Genomic DNA, 19942 nt, shown 5'->3' with positions numbered 1-19942 from the left:
TAGCACATAGCCATTCTTCTCACTGTTTATACGCATTTAATTCATTTGAATTAGCAACAATTCATTACTGTTAGCTTTTGTTAAAATCTGGGTATTCACCCTTAAAGGTATCATCAACCTCAAGTCTCATCAGAGGGCAAAGCAATAACTACACCAACCATAGATAAATATTGCAAAGAAAATAAAGATTCATGAAGCAAAAATTGATATCTTTTCATTAAATAAAAGAAAAGGGGTACATTATAAACAGTGGCAAACTACCACAACAAAGAAAAAAAGAAAAGTAAAAGAAAAAAAAAAAAGAGAAAAGTAAAGGAAAAAGATCCTAAAACTAGGCCTTGGCTCAAGAAGGGTCATCTTTGGGATCAGCTACCTTGAACTTGGGATCAACTGCCTTGGACTTAGGCTCAGTATCCTTGATCATGAGAGCAGTCTCGGTAATCTTGGTCTCTAGTAGGGGCTTGACCTCCTTGCCCTTGCCCTTGTCCTTGGGCCGAGGACCATCCAAGCTAGCCACCTTGCCCTTGGCCACCTTAACCTCTTGGCCTTGGTCACCAGCCTTGCCAAGCCCTTTGGAGACTTCAAGAGAAGGAAGAAAGTCCTAGGTGGTGGAGGGCTGCTTAGAGGGGGGAAAGGCAAGAGCAGCGGGAGGAAGGAGCACCATAGGAACATCTCAAATGTCCTCTGGGTAGAAGATGTTCTCAGCGTTCCTCTACTCGGAGGTAGCAGGGACTCCTACCTGATTGAGAGCCTCTACCCACACCTCCTTGTAGTAGTCCCTGCACACCTCCGCCATCTCCTCTGCCTGCTGGATCTCAATTTCTTACACTCCACAATCATAGGATGCCTGCTCCAAAGCCTCAGCAGCTTCCTTGGCCATCCGAGCTGTTTCCTTGGCCTTTTGCAACTCTGCCTTCAGCTCCAAGACCAGCTATTTTTGTGTAGCCAGCTCTATCTTAGAAAGATAAAGCTTTTTGCATTGATCCTCAACCTGGTCCTAGGCATTTTATAGGCCGGCCTCAGCACTCTTTTGCCCCCTCTCCTCCGCGAACAGCTTGGCGTTAAGCTCTTAGTTCTTCTGCTCGGCAACTCCCAAGGCCCTGTTAGCCTTGGCACAGAGGTTGCCCTCAACTCTTCCCTCAAAGCCGCTACCTCATTAGGAGAACGGTGGAAGGGCCACTCGACTAGCAGGAGATCTTCTCGAGCCAGAAAATCGGGCACTGAGACGTCAATCCGAGCTAGCCGAGGATCACCTGCTCTTATTGCGTGGCCTACATCCTGCAACTTATCCAACAGGGGCTCGAAGTCAAGGATGAGGTGAACAGCTCTCAATTGCCTGTCTTCACTCACAAACACTTCAAACTTTAGCACCTTGTTAAGGCCCGCGAAGTTAACGAGATCGCAGTTGGGAGCTACATGTCTTTTATCTATGCAAAATCATCCGAGAAGCAAAAACACGATTAGGATAACAAAGCCATCTATCAAAAGTATACAAAATACCAAATGAAAGAAGATAGCGATGAAATCACAAAACTAATGCCCATGTTATAAATAAATAAAGGAGGAAACCTAAACCTAAAGTGCCACACCTGGCTCTCCCTCCCAGACTGGGCAATGAAGATCATCGTGCCATGCCCCCAAGGCTATCAGGAATTCATCCTTCATACCCTTATTGGATTTAGGGAGGCACAAGATAAGCCTGACAACTGAGGATCTAGACTTAAGAAAATACCCTGCGTCTTCGAGCAGGTGGCACTCGTACATCCAAACGATGTCGTGCCAAGTGAGGTTTAGCCCCATTTGCTCGTTGAGAGCATCTACACTACCCAAAATCCCAAAGAAGTTGGGCGCACACTAGTGGGGGCACAGCCTATGGGCAATTAAATAATCTTGGGTTATCCTACCCATGGGAAGTGTCATCCCCCTTTCTATGAAGGCGATCATGGGAATGACCACCTCCCCTTTATTCCTATGAGTAAGGACCTGATCCGGAATACAATACCGTAGGGCTACTCCCTGGAGAATGTGGTACTTGGCCCTAAATCCCTCCATACCGGTGGGAGAATCTACTAGGTGAACAAATCTACCCATTTAAGCAGGCTAAAGTGAAGTGAAAGAAGTTTTCAAGGAAAGGAAATAAAGAGTAGAAGGTTGAGGAGACTAGCCGAGGAGAAAAGAACCTAAAAGATAAAGAACTTACAAGAATAAGCACGGGGGTGGCTTCCTAAACTTCTTAAAGATTTAGAAACATTTGTTTAGATCTGAAGGACTTGGAAGTTTGGAAAGTCTTGATGGTTTGAGAGTTTAGAGGTCTGGAGAGCTCGAAGATTTGCAAAGTGGGGAAAATGACTCCCCCAAGCGCCTTATATAGGGGCGAAACTGGGTAGGAGTCATCTCGCCCAAAATTTGAGGAGAAACACCAGCCATAGGATCTCCATCTCACCATAGGATGCGGGGAACAAAGCGCCGCCTGGAGCATTTAATGAAACGTTGTGGACTTCGAAGCGCCAGAACGGTTACGGGACACACGAAGTAGCGCTTTCACGTGTGGAAGTCAAAGGAACGTGCGAGACTAGTAGGCCAAAGTCAAAACCCCATGTTCTCCTCAAATAAGAGAAAAACTGTAGTTTTGAGAGGCTCTTATGGGGCACAAGAATTTAGGTAAGGTACCTGTGCCACGTGTCATGTCCATGGTCAGGAGCCCATTATCGTGCCGAAGAGGCTACACACTCAAACAGTAAGGCCACGTTAATGGCATATTGCTAGAGGAGGTCTTGCTGTTGAGAAAAGGCTTCGAAGAGGGGGTTAGCCCTAGCATGACTGGAGGGATGGTGGCTGCCTCCACATTCAATGCATCCCACCAAATCCCCTGGCTGCATTTATGTGGAGAATACCTCTAAACAGTGCTGCCTTGGCTGCTGTAACTCACAAGATGTTTGGAAAAGTGTCTGATGGGACAAACATTCAAGTGGTGAACTGGGCAATCAACAAATGGAAGGTTAAGATCACCTGAAGGGAGCTATATAATGTGAGAGACCTTCTAGGGAGGGGGGGGGGAGTGAAATCTGTAAAGAAAACACTGTAGTATTAAGAAAAGGAGCTGTAATCAAATCCAAGAAAAATATATTCAAGAACTACTCTCCTCAGACATGCCAAGGAAGAATTTATGTGCATCACATTTGTCTATTCATTATTTTTCCTTGCTCTCTTACCATCTTTGGCCCATTAAGGGCGTCGTCCCTTCATTGAAACCTAGCTTTTCAGCCCACTCTTTACAAATTTATTGTATTGGGCTCTTTAGGCCTTAATTCATTCATCTTTTGGACCAAAGAACCAAAGTCTACCCCTACAATAATGATCTTAAAATATATAAACTTATATAATTCCCTTAGACTATATCTAATTATATATAATGATTTAATTAAGTAAATAAATCTATTTATTTAGTATTTCTTAAGTTTAAATATTACTAAAAAAAAAATACTAATTGATGTAAGAAGAAACATTGTAATTCTCTAATTTAATGAAATTAATTATGTTAGAGAGAAAACTAATGTTTTTCTCTTTGGAACCTTATAAAATATTTAAATGAAATAAGATTTTTTTATTTTAGATTTATAGATAAACATTTTATCTTAATTTTTTTAATTGAAGCTATTACTAAACCATGTTTTAAATTATTTTATGGATTGCATTTAAATATTCAATCTTAGGCATTTATATTTATATATGTATGTATGTATATTGTGGTGCTTTATGTTTTCAATTTTAATTATTTTTTAATGTATATAAATTTGGAGCTACAAATATGTTTTTTTTTTTTTTAAAGAAAAACTTAATCTTGTACAACATGCATTCGTTATATAACTTAAACTAAAAGATTACTTTACTTCCAAAAAAAAAGGTAAAAGAATAATTTATTTTTATCATCTATTTTATTATTTAATTTCAATGAAATTAAGAAATATTTTCTTATTTTCTTTAGTTTGCACGCAATTCTTAATTAAGCCATGCATTGCATAGGAATAATACTAGTATGTATATATATCACAACCGATCATGTCAATAATGTCAATAGTAATAAAAAAAATATTTGTTAACTAATAAAATTTTTAAAAATAAATTTCGCTACCGAACAGAATATAATTTCAGAAAGAGGGAGAGGATATGAACTGAAATTTGGTATATATCTCTATAACAATAAATTATTAGGTTCACTAGAATGACTACAAGTAGTACTCCTAAACAAAGAAAACATATGTAGGTTTGTGACGACATATTTGCATAAGTAACGACATTTTATTAGTTGGAAGGATCAGGAGAGTCACTTCAACCATCCTCTTAAAGGACCTAATCGACCTAATCATCCTCCTAAAGGACCTAATATTCTCTATCAAAGAATGCAAAATTGTCGCTTGAGCAAAGTCCCAAGGAAGTTAGCCAGGTAGCTATGGACTGGTGGTATATGGAAGTGGGGCTGAATTATGAAAAGCAAAAAGATTTTATGATAATGCGAAGGAAAAAAAAAAAAAAAAGAAGAAGAAGAAGAAGAAGAAGATTAAATAAATTACAATAAATGTTAATTATCCACTATTAATTAGTTAAAAGTTTTTTATATAAATGGTAGACAATAAATAAATAAATTATTATTATTATATGAGTTCATTACTAACATTACTTTATTGTCTACCATTTATAACGGCTAGATATTTAAGCAATTGTGAAAAAATTTGTAGTTCTAGACTTACTAAAAAAGAAGGGAAAAGTTTACTTTTAAACCAACTTACTCAAAAAAAATAAAAAATAAAAAATAATAATTTCAAACCGATTTAGATGAGACTTCCTCCAATTTAAAGATTATTTAGATGTACTTTTAATTTCAAAACTTTTTAAATGAGTTATGTGACTTATTTAAGTAATGTGCATAAATATACATCTAGTAATTTTAATGTCTATTTGGGCTAATTGTTTGCAAAAATGCATTTTTAAAAATAGTGATTTGAAAATATGTGTTTTGAAAATGAAATTTTAAAAACCACAATTTAAATGTTTGGTAAAACTTAAAAATGTTGTTAATTAAAAAAAAAATACTAAAAAATTAAATAGGACTAAACGTGGAGAGTGAGAATTTAATTTTCATTTTTTTTATTCATGCACGAAGTTTGAGGAAAGAGAGATAGACAAGCAGCTAATTAGCTGAATTTGAACTCACCCTCTTATAAAAATTCTAGCTCTGCATTCAATGAAAACCTATCCTTAATTCATGGAAACTCTATCTCTCTCTCTCCCTAATATTTCTCATCCTGATATTACTATTTAATAACCCTAGCAACGCAACAACACTTCACATTTCACACACACTGTCATCATCATCATCATCATCATCATCATCCGCAGCCAAAACATGGCTGCATCTACCCCAAACAAAAACCCTACCCGCAGTCAAAACCCTTCTCTTCAAACCTTATTGGCTGCTGACTTTGACCATTCCAAGTACTGTTTGCCAACATGGGATGGGATTGATAATCCATACAATGGTTTCAATGAAACCAGATCTCATGAACAAGGCCTACTTGAAACTTCATTTACTGCTCTCAGTTTATCAGATCCTTGTTGTGGGTCTCACTTCTCTGCCAATGATAATACATCGTCAATTGACTCAATTCCATGGCGTAGTTCCAATGAGTTTGAGAGAGAAAATGGGCTTCCTCCTCCGTATTATACAGAAGAACAGCAGCATTTACACACTATGAGAATTCAGTCTGCAGTGAGGGGACATACTGGTGATTGGCTTCATGACCTACCACCATGGCAAACCAATTACCGTGTTCTTGCGCGACAAAGTTCAAGTTCAAGTTCAAGCTCTTCTACAAGTTTGGGCCAAAGTTTTGGTGCAGAAATGAATTACCAGTATGCCTCTTCAAACCCCATTATTGGCAATGATTTACAGTGGGGGTCCTATGAGCAAAAAATGTTTCGTTCTACAATTAGGCCTTCTTCGAATCGAAATGGGATTCGACCAGAGGAATTGAAGGGCCCATTGATCTGCTCTTTGCATAAGTTGATGGTTCACCCGTATGGCGAGAATTATGTTCAGAAGCTTTTCCAACAAAACAACAGAGAAATTACTAGATATCTTCATGCAATGAACTGTGATGAACAAATGCTTTTTAACATATGCACTCATCACCAAGGGTATGACTGGTTATTTAGTTTTTTTTAGAAAAAATAAATTGTGACGGAATAGCATTGCTGTTTAGCACAATTAAAGGAATTGATCTGGGATTTCTGTAGTCTCTAAAATGTGTTTTTTTTTTTTTTTTTTTTAATTGCAGAAGTAGGTCTATGCAGAAATTTCTGAGTCTTCTCAGAACCCCAGAGCAGAAATCCTTAATTATATCGGCTCTAAGGAAGATCACATTTCGCTTAACCAAAGTAAAGGATGGCTGTCATGTAATTAAACATTGCTTGCAAATTTTCTCTTACGTCGAAGATATAAAGGTAATATAAGAAAAAAAAATATTTTCTTCACCTAAATTTGTGCAATTTCTGAAGTCAGCAGTAATTTTTTTTTTTTAAAATACCGATTTAAAATAAAGAAAATCAATTATTTAGGCCATTGAATTTCATGTAATTCAGCAGTATGAGAGGGCTCTACTAATTAGATCCCTTTCTTTATGAAGGGGAGAAGAAAATTTTTAAAGTAAACTAAATGAATTATTTAGGTAGTCGGATTTCCAAGATTTAATTACCCATTCATTATGACATGCTACCTATTTTCATGTTCTATGGAGATGTTATATAATTTCTATTCTTGTTTTCTTCTTATGGAAGGGCTATAATGGCTTTCATATATATTAAGATAGAACAATAAAATGCTTACAAAAACAAAGATAGTAAAAAATTAGTGAGTAGCTAGTGACATATTTATGTATATCTTTTAACTCATAATCCCATGGAACTTAAAGAATGATAGGTCATCTTCCATAAGAAAATGTAGAGTGAATTGTTTGGAGTTGGCGACCTTTGTTTGACTTTTGAGAATTTGCCTTGAAATTATCTGTCCCTTTGTGAACTCTTAATGGTATTCACAAGAATTTGTATCCAAATGATCAAAGTTTCTTTTTACTTTTTAGCACATAAAAACAGAAAAAGTTACTTTTGGTTCTCCTATCTAATTGTATTTCTCGTAGTAGTGTTCTCTTTTTTATCTTGAGTTAGAAAATGAGTGATAACAATACTATAAATTTTACTTATTATTCACAAAAAATTATTTATTTATTTATTTATTTATTATGTTGTTGAAATGGAATACTGTAAATTTTACAATATAATAACTGATGTGTCACTATATAAAAAAATACAAAATAAATAATTCATATATTATGTTGTAGAAATCCATTAATCATATTATTTATGACAAAGATACTTTCTCAATATATTCTTTTTTGTAAATGAAGATTTCAGTACGGAGGACTTTGCTTTTCACCATCTTTGGTGGTGTTGGCTTGGTCTGAAAAGGTGTTTCCACCCTAACCAGTTCATCAAATCTATATATATATATATATATATATATATGTGTGTGTATATATACACACACACTTGATTTTTCCTCTAACCTCTTCTGGAACATCAAACATCAATTTTTTTAGAGTTTGGAACTTTATTGTTCGCATATGAACTGGAACTTTATCGTTCGCATATGAACAAATTTATTATGAAACATAAAAATCTTTCTTCTTTTATCTCAATGACTATCATATACATTTTTGTTTGATAGCCATTTGCGAATGTACGTGGTTGTTATTTGGGAACACTAAATATGTACATTTCCATATCATATTTATGTTTGATGGAATTCAAAATTTAAGTCAAAACAGCTTTGTATTGTTACTGAACTTTTTTTTTTTCTACTTCATCACAATTATTCTAAATTTTAAAATTGAAATTTACTTCATGAACTGTTAAATACAGATCTTATGATAAAGATTATGTGTGTCTTTTTTTTTTTGCTACTATTAATATATGGCAAATGAATGGGTATAATTGAAGCCTTTGGTTCTTTTGTACGTACGAACTCATAAAATCTAGGTGGGTGTTCTTTTAGCCGTGGGCAAAGCAATTTATTTATCTCACGCTTCCATCCATAAATCTCTGATTCTAAACCTTTTTCACTTTTCTTTTGTAACATATTCTGATCCATCTCTTATGTTAAACCTTTTTCACTCGCAGCATATTCTGAATGAAATAGCAGAGAGATGTGTTGAAATAGCGAGAGACAAGAGTGGGTGTTGTCTTTTTCAACAATGTATTACTTATGACGTTGGAGAAGCTACGGAGCGTATTGTGGCTGAAATCGTAGCAAATGCGTTTCTCCTTTCAGAAGATGCTTTTGGGTTTGAATCATTTGACCATCTTCAATCCATATATTTATATTTATAATAGTTTAGATTTTGAATAATATTCCTGACTCTTTTAATCAATTTTAGTCATCAATTTGTATGCAGTTTGACAAACAAAAATACATATTTTTTGGTACTCACTTTCTTTCTCTCTTTCTTTTGCAGTACTTACTTTTTGGATTATAAAAGTTTTATTTCTTTTTTTACTTTCTGGATTATAAAAGTTTTTTTTTTTTTTAGGAACTACGTGGTGCAGTACTTACTTTTTGGATTGAGAAAACCAAGTATTACAAGAAAGATATTAGCACAGTTTGAAGGGAAATTTGTAGCTCTATCCTTGAACAAATTTGGCAGTCATGTAGTGCAGAAATGCTTGCAAGAACTTGGTGAAGAATTCTCTAATAGAATCATTATGGAACTTACTTGTAGTCCAAATGTTTTTCTGAATGTTGCCCAGGATAATTTTGGAAATTTTATTATTCAGGCAGCATTGGCTATATCTAAGGTTAGTTAATCTATAAATGCATCACTCCACTTATTAGAATATACATATGCATCACTCCAAGTCTCCAATTATCATATGCATCATCCTATATATGATTACCTATCTTTAAAGCATCATCTTTTAACTATATATGATTACCTTTATTTATTTAAAGCTGTTGTTTTGAAATTTACAAAAAATTGAAATACATCAAAGTTTTTCATAAAACTAAAATAAATGTGACTCTGTTATTATAATTTTTTTTTTTTTTTTAATTTCTGTTTCTTCTTCAATAAATGCAGGGAGCCATCCATGAAAGACTTGTGAGTCTCATTAATAATCACTCCCAGCTTTTAAAAAGCCATCTTCATGGGGCATGGATAACCAGATTCTACAAAAACAGGCAGAACAACAATTATAGGAGGTGCTCCATGCGAAATTAGGTATAATATGCGCGATATTTGAGAGGGCATTCATATATTACAAATTTAGTTGTCCTGTGCTACGCACAATATATAGGATGTTACCGATTGTTATATAATATGTTGCGGATTGTTTTACTTTGTTTTATAGGTTTGTTGAATTGTATTTTAAAATCAAAATTCTTGGGTTTGTTGAATTGTATTTTAAAAACATAATTCTTGGGTTTCTACCAATTGTTTATGTATTTTGTGTTATGTTGTTTGATATTATTTTGCTAGATTATTCTGAGTGTTACCCATTGTTCAGCCATGAATTTTTTTTTTTCTTTTTCTTTTTTTGGCATTGTGGTTTAACACATTATTTGGTATGTCATACAATGTCCTGACCTTATAGCATCTCTATGCTCCAAGTGCTCCAAGGCTGCCTGTTTTTTTTCCACCATATCTAGTAAATAAATGCTTTATTCAACATTTTTTTTATTGGATCAAAGAAATTTTTTACATATTCTTTTACGTTTTTTTTTTAAAAAAAAAAAAAAAAAAAACACTTTTTGTCTTTAACTTTCACAATCAAATTCATTTTGGTCTAAAAAAATCAATTGTTTCAATTTCATCTTTAATTGTTTGAATACATTTCAATGTTATTGTTATCATTTTTGTTTTTGATAAATAGTACAATAGAATTTCAATCAATAAAGTCAATTTTATGATAATTGCTTTTTATCATCAAGATAAGACACTAATCAATTTTTAATGTAGGCGAGAGTTCAAACCTTAAATTTCTTATTCAACAATAAGAGACTGTTATGATTTAAGAAAATGTTAACATAGCTAAAGGATTGCTTCTATGACACTTAATCACTATATAGAAATTTAAATTAAAAAATAAATTAAAAAATAAAATCAATTAGTAAAAAATGGACATATTAAAAGACTTGCCATTAAAGAAATGGTTTTGGGGTTTGAAAAAGAGGGTCAAAGAAGAGAGAGAGCAGCTCTGATCAAGATCTGATTTTGGGTCTATGTGTGTTTGTGTTGGGTTCTTGGGGCTATGGGTGGGAGGTTGGCGTTAAGAAGAATTTTCTTTGTCTATGTGTATCTGAACAAGTTTTATTTTTGATTACCTTATAATATTTTATCAGCCTTTGAGGTCTTGTAATTTTATATCTCATCATTATTGATGATGCAAAAAATCGTCAGTTGAACTCCTTGTCAATATAGATGGAAGAAGGTGTTGGATTCGTCAAGAGACGAACTTGCAACAAGATATGAAATAGAGAAAGAAAAAAAAAATACACCGGTGTGGTGTGTGCCAAACGGCCTCCAATGATTAAGTTAAAATGGAATTCAATTGAAGTATATCGTAAAATAATTTAACTTGGGAATAGTTTTTGGGATCAGAATTATTTACCTCTCTCCCTTTGGTTTGTGTGGGTTTTATAGTCCTTGTCTTCATTGTCTAAATGAACATCTGCATTTATGAGATATGGAGCCGTTGGTATTAATAGCTGGCTTTTATTGTCTGCCAACGGCTACTCGTCTGTTAATACCCGTACGTTACTCCTTAGCTATCTTGGGCATTGAATATTTTTTATGGTTTCGTTATTGATGTCCGTATGTTACGTCTTGCATTGAATAGCATTTAATTCGTCCGTCGAGAGATGGACGATCTTAACACTCATCAGTAATGAATACAGAGGAATTATAGACTTCAATGGTTATTTGCCCGTTGGTTCGTTGGTTACGCTTTTGCCTGATGAACATTGCTGGCTTGATGGACAATGCTATTTTTCTCTTCTTTTGCTATATGATGGACGAAAGTGATTTTTCTCCTCTTCAACTATTACTATTTTTTTTTAATATGAATGAACGCATTTTTTGTAATGCTGAATTTTGTTTGCAAAAGTTGTAAAATGTAGTTTTTTTTTTTTAGGGAAATTGTAAAATGTAGTTGAGTTGTTATAGTTACAAACTTCTTGCGGGTACCAGAAAAATTTTTATCGTGTGTTTATTGATATAATTTGGCTATATGGGATTACGAGCTTTTCCCTTCTAGGGTGAACATTGAGTATAATTTGCTTCCATTACCAAATTTCAAGAACTACAATGAGGTATATTTCATTCTTAATGGTGTCCAACCATTAGTACCAATTTCAAGTTAATCACATGGAAATTAAAATCGAGTAGATCACTAAATCGTAATTTTTTTTTTGAATAAAAACGGGTCTCTAGTGTGTGCTCATCTAGCCCACACTACATAACGGCAATAAATAATATCACGTGTACCACACGGACCTTGTTGGACCTATCGCTCAAACCGCTCATTTCTGGGTACTGGGATAAAAACTTCTACAATCAAGCCACACTTTGTGCAGTACTAAATTGTAATACTAGTCCTAAATTTTAATGAGGTTGCATTACGGCCTCTAGAATTTTTATTGGTTAATTTGATACATAAACTTTGCGTTGTTACCAAATTCCAAATAGGCCCCCTTCCGTGTACTAACGAATAATGCAGGTGGATCTCATTTGGGCTTACACTAATTCATTGCAAAGATGCGCGCACATCCTTTTTGTTTCTCCCCTGTTTTTGCCTATGGATAGGGTTTTCATGTGGGCTTTTACACCAATTCAGTGTATGCATGAACCCATGTACATGCAAATGCCATAAATCTCTAAATTTTATGTGTGAAAACCCAAGAAAATAAACAAACCTTTTTTTGGGCCTATTTTAATTTAATTTTTTTTTTTTTGTGAGGGTTCTAACCCATTTGATCATATGGACCTGAGGGTTCAAATTTGGGCTCCTCATCCATGAAACCTTTTCTTAGCCAATTGCCCATTTCCATTGGGCTTATTAGCTGATAATGGTTTAAATAAAATGCTTGGATATTATCCATCTTTTTGTGTTCGTTTTGCATGTTTGTCGAGAATGAATACTCAAAGAATACAATGCGTATGATCCCCACCCTTGGAATTCCGGTACAAGTTAACCTCATTAACGTAGTTAATTTCATGTGTTTTTAATTTATATTTATTAATGTATTGAAATTTAAGTACCACGCATGTTTTAAATTTTCTATGTACTATATTCGTGTTGGTGTCGAGTACTCTATAGGAAGAGAAATCTCAGTACCCAGGACATGAGAAATTCTATTTGGGTGGGGTTAACTAGATCACTACTCACTAGGCAATGTGCATGGGCTCCTGGGGAAAGCCTGCAGGCAGCAGCCCCATGTGCTTGCAACAAAACTTTTGCCCTTTTCTTTTCATAAACTATGCAGTGCATTACATACTTGGATTAGGTATACCCAACTCAAACCCGGTCCATGATCATTCTTTTACAAAAAATAATACTAGCACAATTTGAAGGCAACTTTCTAGCTCTCTCCACTAAGAAGTTCGGAAAAATGTTTTGAAAACGCTTGGGGAAGAATAAGGATTTTTTTTTTTTTTCACTGAATGTTGTTTAGGATTATTCTTGGAATTATGTTATTCAAGATTTTGCCAAGAGGTTCAAGCCTCCTCCAATAATTATTGTAACTATCAAATTGAAAAAAAAGAAAAACAAAGAAGAAGATGATCTACTTTGATAATCTTATGATTAATCACCTATAAAGTCCAGTCGATTAAAATATACCAAAAAAAAAAAGAGTTGTACGTATTTAGGTGACTCTAAAGAAGCAAACCATATAATTGGAAGTCAATTACCTTTTTGGAAATTTGCATTTTTATTTTATCAAAACATTATTTTCATTCTTGAGTAGGCATGAAACATGCCCATCTATATGACTATATCAGGCACCATATCATGCAATTTTTAAATTATATTTACATTATTGAGTATGTATGAAACATGTTTATCTATATCAGTCACAATGTCATACAATTTTCAAAGTTGCAAATGCATGTAGTATGATCAAATCACTATATCATTCTTATTGTTTATTTTAATCGAACACTGAAAATTGCAAATTTTTTACAAAGAAAATTATTGAGATATTGAAGGAAATTAATAACAAGTTAATGATATTTATGTCAAAGATACATTGATTTTCAAACTTATATTTCGACACCAATTACTTTAGTCAATAGATCAAGTTGAACACAAATCCAAAAGTTCAACATATAATTTTGGCAAAAACACCATTTTGGGGTCACGGTCAATATGGTCCCTACATTTTAGTAACAGTCAATTTGGTCCTTGTTATTTTCAATTTGCAATCAATTTGATCCCTATCATTAACTTACTAACGAAAAATGTCTACATGGCAAATGATGTGCACAGTTGGAACAATTAAAGCTGACGTGGCTTATAAAAATAATATTAAAAAATGACAAATCAGCATTTTAATTATTAAAAAAATCCAAATCAGCAAAAACTATTTTTTAAAAAAATTAAAACATCCAAAAATCTTTTCTAGGCAACCAAACATGTAAAAACTAAAAACTTAAGAAAAAAATCACACGGAAGATTCAAGATAAAGTACATTTCAAACCATGGGCAAGAAATCAGATGAGAGAGGTTTGGTGGAGATTGGATGCAGTTGGTGGCTGGGTTTTTCTTTCGGGGTCCTTGGAGTGGATCTATGCATAATCAATCTATTATGTCACCAACACAAAACCCAAATTTGGGTTGTACTTGAAGAGGGGGAGAGAGTCCTCAATGGATGGTGACGACATGGCAATGGCTCACAAATAACCATGTCCAGTGGATGGCAACGACATGGCAATGGCTTTCTTCAACCCTTGAATTAGTGAGCATGTTTGGCCAAACTGGTATAACCCTTGATGGTTTTATCGACAGATGGAGGACGGAGATAATGGTCGATTTGGGAAAAACAAATCCATCTGCTACTTCTTACGGGCTTTGTGTTATAGTTTCATTTCATTTTGTTCTTATTTTCGTTTTGCCTAGGTATTACTGCACTAAAGCTCTTGTGTTTGTTGAAATGTCTCTATGATATTTATTATATATTCTTTTTCAGTTTGGTTGCTAAGAAATGAAATTGTATTCAGAAAATAATTGAAACTTCTCTGTGATGATTTTAGTTTGTTGATATTACTTTTGGTTGATGGAATTTTTTGGGGTGTGATTTTGGTGAGAGGGAAATAAAAAAATTAAAAAAAAAAATCAGTTTTGCTGTGTTTGTTTGTCAAGAACGACAAAGAAAAGAAAAATTAAGTTTTTTTTTTCTTTAAAATTTGAGAAATTTTTTTTTCTACGCTGACCTGGCATTTTTTTTATAGGGGCATTTTTTTTTTAATTTCAATTAAAAATTTTTATTATTTTATAAGCCATGTAAGCTTTAATTATGCCAATTGTGCACATCATTTGCCACGTAAGCATTTTCCGTTAGTGAGTTAACGGTAGAGACCAAATTGATTGCAAATTGAAAACAAAGACCAAATTGACTGCTACTAAAATGTAGGGACCAAATTGACCGTGACCCTAAAATGTAGGGACCAAAATAGTGTTTTCGCCTATAATTTTTACAAATTAATGTCTCACTATTCACAAAAAAAAAATAATTTAAATATTCATTTATTATGTTATTCAAAATATATCAATCATATTCCTTGTCATGTTAGTTTATCTCTAAATCTCAGGGATGTATGTAAAACATAAACATCAAGAAAAAAAATATTCTAAAGCCTACATTTTATGTAGGCATTACCTGCCATTTTGACGGTAAGTACATGCATTAAAGTGGTATTTTTTTCCTCACTTTTTCTTAATGGCGTTTTAATTTTGGGTCCTAAAAAATGTTTTCACCCTAACCATTGAATCGTTATTTATGGGCTTCATATAAATATATATATATATATATATATATATATGATTATTGTTATTTGGGAACACTAAATATATACATTATTAGTGCTTCATTCATTCATATCGTATTTATATTTGATGGAACTTCGAACTTTCAATCAAAACAGCTTTGTATTCAGCACTAGAGGCAAAAAAAAATTTCAGGGGCCAACTTATATATATATAAAATAATATTAATATTACACATATATTATATTTATTTATTGTTTACTCATGAAGAATGTTTGTAATTTTTATTTATGTAAAAATATTTACATCAAGTCTGTCTTTACATCTTTGTGCAAAACAAAAACAAAAACAAAAAAAACAAAAAAAAAAGTTTTGACAAGTGAATCTAATAAGAATAAAACATAATTATATTATTTATAGTATACATTAAATACACTTTAATTTAATTAGTTATGTATGACATAATAGTAATTAGAGAAAACAAAAAATACATTAAGGGTACGTTTGGTACACTGAATGTAGATTACATTAGGAATAGTAATCTTCATTACTAGGAATAGAAGACATTGTAATGGAATAACTATTACTATTCATAAGTTTAGTTGTTACATATGGAAAGTTTGTAAAAGATGATGTATAAGGAAACTTTATATTTTTGGAAATATATTAATTTTAAAACCTATTATATATACTAAGGAATAACTATTACATCCATTTTAAGGAGGAATAGCTATTCTTCAATTTAAAGAATAATCATTCCAATGTAATAATTAATCCATGTAATAAAGATGCAACCAAATGACCGAATTGCTATTACATATGAATAACTATTCCATTACAGGAGCTATTACAGCATACCAAACGTACCCTAAGAGCATCCGTAGCAGCTCTCTCAAATGTGCCAAATGCCAAATATTTGGCACATTTGGCACACCAAACACAAAAACGGAGCTTTATCAGATGTTGCAAATCTAAAAAATTATGCCACATTGCTACAGTACCGTCTCAAATATGAGACGGTACGGACAACAATGGCAAAATGGGATATTATTATTTTATTACGTTTTTCTCTCTCCTCTTCCACAGATATCTCTCTCTCCATCGACTCTATCTTATTTCTTCTCTCTCTGTCACTCTCTATCTCTTCCCTCTCCTCCCTGCTTAAGATCACTCTCAAGAAAGTTGCCACCAATCTCGCCGCCTCACTTTCCAATCCTCACCGCCGATCTCGCCAGTCCTCGCCGCTAATCTCGCTGCCTCATTCTCCACAACTCGCCGTCGATCTCGCCGCCTCATGCTCCGGTTTTGGTTGATTTGGTGGGTTTTGGGTTTGTGATTGGGTTTTGATTTGGGTTGAGGTTGTGGGTGGTGAGTCAGGTGACTTCGATGGGTTGGGTTGAAGTTGTGGGTTGTGGCTTCGATGGGTTGATTCAGGTGATTTGGATTAAGGTTGTGGGTTGCGGCCGGATCATGGATCGCATCTGAGATTGGGTTTTGATTTGGATTGAGGTTTTGGGTTGAGCTTCGATGGCTTGATTTCGGTGAGAGGTGAGTCACAGTGAATGTGCTGTGTTTGTGGTTGTGGTTGAGAGGTGGAAGGGGGAAGGTTGGTGGTGACTAGATTGTGGGTGTTTTTTTTTTTTTTTTTTTTTTTTTGTGCTGTGGTTGGTGGTTGCCAGTTGAGAAGTGGCAGAAGAGGAAGGTTGTTAAGGCCTGGATTGTGTTTTTTTTTCTTCTTCTTCCTACTGCTGTAGTTTGTGGTTGTGGATGGTGGGGCAATGATGGAAGTGGTTGTTGCTGCTGTGTTGTGATGGTTTGGTTTTTTTTTTTTTTTTTCCTCTTTTGTTGAGGTTTTTGGATTTGGAATTTGTTGGTGTTGTTGCTATTGATGTTGTTGATCGGTGTTGATGTTGTTGCTGTTGTTGATGATAATGGGGAGGAGATAATATATTATTTTAATGTGTAGTAAATATCATTTTAATGTATAGAATTGAATGATAAAACATCTGATAAATGGGATGTTGTAAAATGATGTGTTTAAATAATAAAGTAAGCTTTTGATGTGTCAAAATGACATTTTTTTTTTTTTTTACAACATCTGTTGTGGATGCTCTAATCAACCATATAAATGCATTAGATAGTAAAAATTCAGGGGCATTATTTAAATTACTGACCAAAAAGTTACTTTTGGTTGATAGCCATTTGTGAATGGCATATGTGGTTGTTATTTGGGAACACTAAATATGTAAATTTTTATATCATATTTTTGTTTGATGGAACTCAAAATTTAAGTCAAAATAGATTTGTATTGTTACTTTTTTTTTTCTACTTCCATCACAATTACTCTAAATTTTAAATTTTAAATTTACTTAAAGAACTGGAAAGATACGGATCTTTTTTTTTTGAGAATCCGCCCCAGGAAGACGAGGGGAAGATACGGATCTTATGATAAAGATTGTGTTTTTTTGGCTACTATTAACACATGGTAAATAAACGAGCATAATTGAAGCCTTTGATTCTTTTGTGTGTATGAACTCATAAAATCTAGGTGTTGACGTGTTGTGGGCAAAGCAATTTATTCATAAAATCTAGGTGGGTGTTCTTTTAGACGTGGGCAAAGCAGTTTATTTATCTCACGCATCTATCCATAAATCTTTGATTCTAAACCTTTTTCACTTCTCTTTGCAGCATATTCTGATTCATAAATCTCTTATTCTAAACCATTTTCACTTGCAGCATATTCTGAGTGAAAATGAAATAGCAGAGAGATGTGTTGATATAGCGAGAGACAAGAGTGGGAATTGTCTTTTTCAACAATGTATTACTTATGACGGTGAAAAAGCTACGGAGCATATTGTGGCTGAAATTGTAACAAATTCATTTCTCCTTTCAAAAGATGCTTTTGGGTTTGAATCGTTTGACCATCTTGAATTCACATATTTATAATAGTTTAGATTTCAAATGATATTCCTGAATCTTTTAATCAGTTTTAGTCATCAATTTGTATGCAGTTTGACAAACAAAAATTACATATTTTTTGGAACTCACTTCCGCTATTATAAAAGTTTTTTTTTTTTTTTTTTTTTTCTTTTTCTGCAGTACTTACCTTTTGGATTATAAAAGTTCTGTTTCTTTTTTTCTTTTCTTTTTTTCAGGAACTATGTGGTGCCGTACTTACTTTTTGGATTGAGGAAACGAAGTGTTACAGGAATGGTATTAGCACTGTTTGGCAATCATGTAGTGCAAAAATGCTTCTAAGAGCTTGGAGAAGAATGCTCTAATAGAATTATTATGGAACTTACCAAATATTTTTCTGAAAATGTTGCTCAGGATAATTTTGGAAATTTTATTATTCAGTCAACATTAGCAGTATCTAAGGTTAGTTGATCTACTTATTGAGTAATGCTATAAGCACAAATTGTTTTACAACATTTTTACAAAATATTGATGTGATCAACTTCTTATTGGTTTTTATCTAAGCTCACAATTAATATTACTTTTTCAATTACCATTAATCACTCACCACATTAGCAGTTTGTAAAATTTTTTATAAAATAGTTTGTATTTCTAGCATTATTCTTACTTATTAGAACATATGCATCACTCCACTTAATTATTAGAACATAAATATGCATCATCCTATATATGATACCTTTCTTTAAAGCATCATCTTTTAACTATATATGATTACCTTTATTTAAAGATATTATTTTGAAATTTACAAAAAATTGAAATAGATCAAATATTTTTATAAAACTGAAATAAATGTGAATCTGTTATTATAAATTTTTTTTTTTTTTAAATTATGTTTCTTCTTCAATGAATGCAGGGAGCCATCCATGAAAAACTTGTGGGTAATGACTCCCAGTATTTAAAAAGCCATCTTCATGGGGCATGGATAAGCAGATCCTACAAAAACAGGCACAACAACAATTATAACAAGCAGAACAATAATCATAATAAAATAGGAGGTGCTCCATGCGAAATTAGGTATAATATGTGTGATATTTGAGAGAACATTCATATATATTACAACTTTAGTTGTCCTATGCCACGCACAATATATAGTATGTTACCGATTGTTATATAATATGTTGCGGATTGTTTTACTTTGTTTTTATAGGTTTGTTGAATTGTATTTTAGAAACTTAATTTTTGGGGCTTCTATCAATAAATGGGTATGTTTTGACTGTTAGAGACTTGTTTATGTATTTTGTTATGTTATGTCGTTTGATATTATTTTGCTTGTTCAGCTGTGGTTTAACGCATTATTTGGTATGTCATACAAGGGCCTTATAGCATCTCTGTTTTCCCACCATATCTAGTAAATAAATGCTTTATTTAAAAATAAAAATAAAAAAAATTTATTGGATCAAAGAATTTTTTTTACATATTCTTTTACGCTAGAAAAACACTCTTTGTCCTTAACTTTCACAATCAAATTCATTTTGGTCTTAAAAAAAAAAAAAAAATCAATTGTATCAATTTCATCTTTGATTGTTTGAAAACGTTTCAATGTTATTATTATCATTAATTTTTTTTTATAAATACAATATAATTTCAATATATGATGTCCGTGTCATAATAATTGTTTTTTATCATCAAGTCAAAATACTAATCAGTTTTTTTTTTTTTTTTTTTTGTAGGCAAGGTTCAAACCCCTAGAGTTCTTATTAAACAATAAGAGATTATGTTTTGGCTTAAGAAAATGTTAACATGTCTAACGGATTGCTTCTATGACACTTAATCACCAAAAAAAAAAAAATCAACTAGCAAAATATGGACATGTTAGAAGACTTGCTATGAAAGAAATGGTTTTGGGATTTGAAATAAAGGGTCAAAGAAGAGA

General features: G+C 33.0%; 1 protein-coding gene across 1 annotated transcript; it reads left to right on the top strand.

Moving 5' to 3' along the window:
* Positions 1-5404: 5404 nt before the first annotated feature.
* LOC126704974 (pumilio homolog 15-like) lies at positions 5405-18480 on the top strand. Its single transcript, XM_050403950.1, has 7 exons — positions 5405-6195; positions 6336-6501; positions 8233-8396; positions 8643-8907; positions 17830-18008; positions 18249-18306; positions 18424-18480. Exons 1-7 carry the CDS (start codon positions 5405-5407, stop codon positions 18478-18480), a joined length of 1680 nt encoding a protein of 559 aa, XP_050259907.1.
* The last annotated feature ends 1462 nt before the right edge of the window (positions 18481-19942 follow it).

This window comes from Quercus robur, chromosome 11 (assembly GCF_932294415.1).
Source record: "Quercus robur chromosome 11, dhQueRobu3.1, whole genome shotgun sequence".
In the NCBI taxonomy this organism is placed as follows: domain Eukaryota; kingdom Viridiplantae; phylum Streptophyta; class Magnoliopsida; order Fagales; family Fagaceae; genus Quercus; species Quercus robur.
This window is presented reverse-complemented; position numbering and strand designations above follow the sequence as displayed.